We start from the raw sequence: 6,000 nt of genomic DNA, 5'->3' as shown, positions 1-6,000 counted from the left end.
AGTACCTCAGGACAGCTTTGTGTCCCTCAGGTCTAAGGTCTAAGCTCCATCTGGCAGGTAGTGCATTGCCTCACAAATGTCTGAGAAGTGCACTGATACATGCACATAACATGCCATCAGAGTTCAATAAAATAAATTGGAAGGAGGAAAAGTAACTTTCAAAGGACAATTCACAGGAACCACAGGATGATTTACAGAAGCCAGAGGCTCCAAGCTGACAGGAAAATAGCTCCTCACAAATTACTTATCTTTCAGGTTAGTCACTTGAGAGAAATACAGAATGGTCAAGAATCCCTACCAAGACATGATTTATATGCAGAAGGGCTACTGCTCATTGCAACATCTCTCTTGTAAAATATGCACCATGAATATGTATGTTCCTTAGAACAACCAAGTTCCTTGTTTACATACTTTGCATAGATTTGTAGTTCTTCTTCAAAGATAAATCATTTATTCTGCCACTAAAAGGACCAAAAACTCTGAAGAATGAGTATTTCTTTTCTACCAGATTAGCAAATAAATTATAACTCAAATGTATTTGCCTGTTCCACAAGAGATATGAAAAATGGCATAGGGTATAGCTTCTGACAGTGTTATTCTGGCAGGAGTTCTTAAAGCATTTCTGGAAGTCACTTGGAAGTCACCATAATAAAAAAGTTTTCATACCTGGAATAAAAAAGAATTTTTAAAAAATAGTATGACAGCCATCAGATGCAAATACGCCACCTTTGTTCAAACTGTGCCTGAAAAATGAAAGGGAGGCTTAAGTCTAGTTTCTTTATGTCTCTTAGTATCAATTACTGTCTTATGCCAACATCACTGAAAACCCATGGTAGCAGATACAGGATGTGAGGGAAGGTGTTCTGTATTTCAGAGATGCATTTGGCATTTACATAATTCAGACAGTGTGCTGTTACTAACCTACATATTCAGCCATCCAGCCATTCATAACAGTAAGAGACTATCTTGAGCAGTGCTTCTCTATAACAGGGAGCAGTTTTACTAAGTCATTTACTACAGACTTTACTCCCAGGTTTACTACCATCTCCACACCAAAATGAGCATTAGAGTTTTAGAGCTAACCAGAGTAGAACTTTTCATTGCAGGTCATCCTAAACTAATCAGGGATTTGAACCTGAGCTTTCTCCTCCTTGACCCAATTCCTTAAACCTAAAGACAGAGAAACCTCATCACTCACCTGTCTTTATCTTGTACTGAAAGCTTAAACAGATACTTCAACAGAAATATCACATAGTTCTCAATTTCCGCCATTCTCCAAGCTAACTTTTGCTAAAATAACTTACCTTGTAAACAAAGTACTTTTTTTTTTGTTTTATTTTTCAGGTTAACATCTGGAATATCTTCTTAGGCATTACTTATAGCACATACATGAATATCTTTTCAAATTTATAGACAACATTGCATTTTCAAATTAAGAAAAACAAAAGAAACAGCTCCAGTCTTCACTTGATAACATTTATTTGATATTTTCTGAAATAAGCAAGAATTTTAAGAAGCCCATAAGCAATCAAATACAGCCACAAAAAAAAAGGAAAAAAAAAAAAAAAACAAACAACAACCAAACAAAAAAATATACTGATCCTAAATTAGAAGCACTGTGAGAAATACACAATATTTCATGAAACGATACTGTACATCAACAACCTTAGGAAACGAACAACTCAAACCATATGCTTAGTTTACTCACAATATAAAAAACTTTAACTTTTAAAGAAAAATATAGATTCAGTCCAATTGTAGGATCTAATCCCATGCCCACTGAATTCAATGGAAATGTTCTCATTGATTTCAATGCTTAAAGGATCATGCCCTTACTTTGCCTCAGGAGGCACTTTAATTATTTTACAAGGCCTAGCCTGAATACTATTACAAAAATGTCAAACATCAACTCAAGAATATGTTCCAGCAACTTTCAGGAAATAATGGAGAAATAGGTTGTCTATCCATGCATGGAATAAGGCAAAAGCTAATTCATTCAGATTAGGAATAATAATTTTTACTAGTTTCTTTTTCACAACACAAACATTTTAGACTTTTTTAATTAATGGATATATTATATATCATATTATGCTTCACATTTTTCCTACCTCTACTGAGAAAGCTGGCACTGACATGTCATAAAGAATTCCTCATTAATTATTGTTTTCTGTTCTGTAACAACCACAAGAAACTCATCTGGGTTTAGTAATAGTGTCTACCAAGAAAAAAAGCACACACTATCGTAAGCTTATAGTTTATAGAGCTCAAGGTACATTAAAATGTAATTCATGAAGTTCACAAATTCTGTTTTAAAATATTTTTCCAAACTAAAAGCTGCAGAAAATTGGTTCTTAAATATTCTACAGAAAATTCTGAAGCATCTAATGTTTTTAAATTACTTATGCTTTCTTCTTAAAAATATTTAAATTAGGTTAGTAGCCCATCCTTTTGAAAAATAATGCAAAAAAGATACACTAGGTTACAAATCTTTTGTCTTAATCAGTGTAACCAAAGGTTTGTCATCTGGGCTGTAATCTTCATAGGCAATGGGGGTTGCATCATACATTGCAGGTCGGGATTTCTTGCCAAACCTGGAAACAAAAGAAAACTTGTGGTGACAAACAGAAGTATGAACAAGTTAATGGCAACAGCCCACTGAGTGATGGTATGTTGTGAGAAACAAACCCAGAGAGCCTAGGTAAATTCTAAATTGCATTGCAACATTCTGGAAGTACAAATATTTAAATATCTGAACTGTAATTTTGAAAATAAATGCATCAGATTAATAATAACAACAGCACAATAAACAGGTTGCGTATCAAAGGAATTCTGCAGGAATTTAGCTCCTGAAATTCAGCAGTACCAGAATCTGGGAAGATGGTGGAAGGCAAGAGTGAAACTGATACAATTTCAACAAGGCCAGAATTTTATTTTAGAGCCCACGCTAACAACCAACATCGAGGTCAGGTCATATATAATAAAAAAAAAAAAAAAAAAAAAAAAAAGCAACAGCTGTGCAGTGAATTGAGTTGCAAACTGTAGATAAAGGATTAAAAAAAATTTTTTGAAGACTTTGCTCACCTGACATCCACTTGAGAAGCAAGTTGAAATTATCAACATTCAGCACGCTATTTGCAACACTGACCAAAATTAATGGCAGTTAGATTATTGCAATGCTACATAAACCTACCAGTCTTGCAGCCTTGCAAAGGCATCATAAGCAACAGAGTACAGAGATTTCCTGTGGCTATATCATTGTGGTCCCAGTAGTGCCGGCACGTCCAAAACTCATCTAGGTGCCTTTGCACTGCATAGACAATCTGTCATGCTGTCCTGGTTTCAGTTAGGACAGAGTTAATTTTCCTCCTAGTAGCTGGTAGAGTGCTATGTTTTGGCTTAGGATGAGAAGAGTGCTGATAACACCCCGATGTTTTAATTGTTGCAGAGCAGTGCTTATACCAAGCCAAGGACATCTCAGCCTTTCGCTCTGTCCTGCCAACAGGCAGGCTGGGGGTGCAGTAAGAGCTGGGAGGGGACAGACCCAGGACAGGTGACCCAAACTAGCCAAAGGGGTATTCCATACCATCTGGGGTCATGCTAAACAATATATAGGGGTGGCTAGCCGGGGGAGGGGGCGGACTGCTCGGGGTTAGGCTGGGCATCAGTCAGCACTTGTTTGTGCATATTATTAGTAGTAGTACTATTATCATCATTGTTATTATTATTATTATTATTATTGTTATTATTACTTTTGTTATTATTATTTTCCTGTCTTATTAAACTGTCTTTATCTCAACTCACGGGCTTCACTTTCTGTTTCTCTCCCCCATCCCAGAGAGGGAGGGGGGAGGGTGAGCGAATGGCTGCGTGGTGTTTAGCTGCCAGCCGGGTTAAACCACAACACACGCATCTTATCATTTATTAAGATACAGTGCTAAAATGCAATTTGAATGCAGAAACATGACTTATGTGTTAAAAATGAATACAATTACAGGAATTATAAATAATGAAAAGGATTATATAAAAATGAGGCAAAAGAGTGCCAAAAACTGCCTTCCCTGTAGACCTGATGCAGAGAAAAAAATATTAACACAGAAACAGAAAGACTTATTTGTATAGTGATCCAAACAAAGGATTCTTTTTATTCCCTTCCTATGTACCATGTTAACTCCATGTTAATTTAATTTGTGCACATTTGAAGGTGAGGTTCAGAAAATTCAGATTTTGAGGATAATATTTTTATGAAAACAAATTTAACTTGATTTTCTTCCAAGATTTTAATTCAACTTCCTGACCACTCCAATTTAATTCTGGGCTATTTTAAATGATCTAGAATTGTTGATAAAATTAAAATTGCTGGAAGTATTATGATCTATCTGTTGGTAATCTCATTCTTCTAAGTATTTCAGCTGTCAATAAGGCCACACTAGATAACATTTCCGTGCAGGAATGTCTGCTTTCTTCTATAGTTTACTTTAATATAGACAGGTCATGTTCCCTCATCAGCTTCATAACTGATAAATCTGCTTTTCTATATATAGGATGAAATTCCAAGAATCAAATCAAGGAATCAAGTTATGGCATCTTACCAATCAAAGGCAGCAGTGAATTCTGAATTTCTGCATCATTCTCAAGGGTTTAAAGGAAACAGAGCTTTTTTCACAGACACAAATGATGATGAAAATTCTCCAGGGATTTAAGTAAAATTTTGCCCTTTTGACAGGTACAGAGAACACATGGCTTGTTGCATATGGTGAAACAGTACAAAATCTGTTCTCTTGTGCAGGTCAGAGTTGACATGTGCCCCTAATTAGAAAATGCTGAGGAAAGACCACAACATATGCTAGTTGTTTGTGGCCTGGCTGAGCCATCTAACTGGTAGACCACATTGCTTTGATCAGGCTGTTCAGAAGCCAGTCCCAGCTCGTAACATTAAACATAGTTAACACAAAACTTGAAGGTCTCAAAGCAGAATTGCTAAGTGGGATATCCTACTTCAATAGGTGCGTATCTAGTAGTGTCGCACACAGATCTGATGCTGTTGCACAGTTTAATTGATGACAAAAACATAAAACAATTGCCAATACAATCTGTAAAAACAATGATTAAAGGGGTAATAAATAGTGAAAAGATGCAGTTTCCTGCTACAAACTGCACCAGATCAATTAATAGACTGCTTACAAAAAAAAAAAAAAAAAAAAAAAAAGAAAGAAAGAAAGAAAGAAAAAAAAATAATAAATGAAATAGACAACTATGACCAAATACAAGATTATTCATCTATGAGCAAAGATTGTACACCAGATGGCTAAACCTCAGTCCTGAGATGCACACATACTGGAAAAAGACAGAAGGGATGTGAAAGATAATCATTTTAACATTAGCTTTACCATGACAGTGCATCTGAAGAACAATTTTTAGTTTGGATCTATAAACAGAGCATATCAGGAGGACTGGGAAAGTTCTATGACCTCTACATTTAGCATTGACATGACTATTCATGAGCAATGATACTGAGCCAATGTATGTATCAGAGATATTTCCTAGTGGCATAGAGAGCATGAAATTTGGAAAATACACTTCATAATGAAACACTGAGTATAATCAACCTGCGTAACTTGCCTAAGAGACTGGGGGCTCCATGACAACTTTGGGGACATCCTATTCAGTGCAGGAATTCTTCCTGGCACAGGCTGCTCCCTGTTTGTCTGTCTGCAAATTCTACTTCAAGCATGGCACAGGGCTGCCTATCCACTTCTTAAAGGGCATTTCAAAAGATGGCTAACCATAGAGAGTCGTTAACCTCTCCAATTCCATTCAAGTAGAACTTTGAGAAAATTTATGGCCAAGCCTTAAGGAAATGATAACCTCCAACTGCTGTGAGATAGGCTGGAGTTTGGAGTGGTCCCAAAAGCAGAAGAAAGAAACCACACATTGTGACTCTGCTCAAAAACAGCAATTCATATAAGGAGTCCACAAATAAGTTTAAACAGGAGAAGAAAA

At 36.1% G+C, this 6,000-nt stretch overlaps 1 protein-coding gene across 1 annotated transcript in view; it reads right to left on the bottom strand.

Annotated features, from left to right (window-relative positions):
• Nucleotides 1-1,565: 1,565 nt before the first annotated feature.
• DNER (delta/notch like EGF repeat containing) overlaps nt 1,566-6,000 on the bottom strand; it is a 119,970-nt gene continuing 115,535 nt past the window's right edge. The window contains exon 13 of the mRNA XM_032193157.1: nt 1,566-2,591. Within this exon, the coding sequence (XP_032049048.1) occupies nt 2,480-2,591 (112 nt within the window). The 3' untranslated portion in view covers nt 1,566-2,479. The remainder of the gene's footprint in view (nt 2,592-6,000) is intronic.

Source organism: Aythya fuligula, chromosome 9, assembly GCF_009819795.1.
Source record: "Aythya fuligula isolate bAytFul2 chromosome 9, bAytFul2.pri, whole genome shotgun sequence".
Classification (NCBI taxonomy): Eukaryota; Metazoa; Chordata; class Aves; order Anseriformes; family Anatidae; genus Aythya; species Aythya fuligula.
The sequence above is the reverse complement of the archived record's forward strand: the minus strand, read 5'-3'. Positions and strand labels throughout refer to the sequence as shown.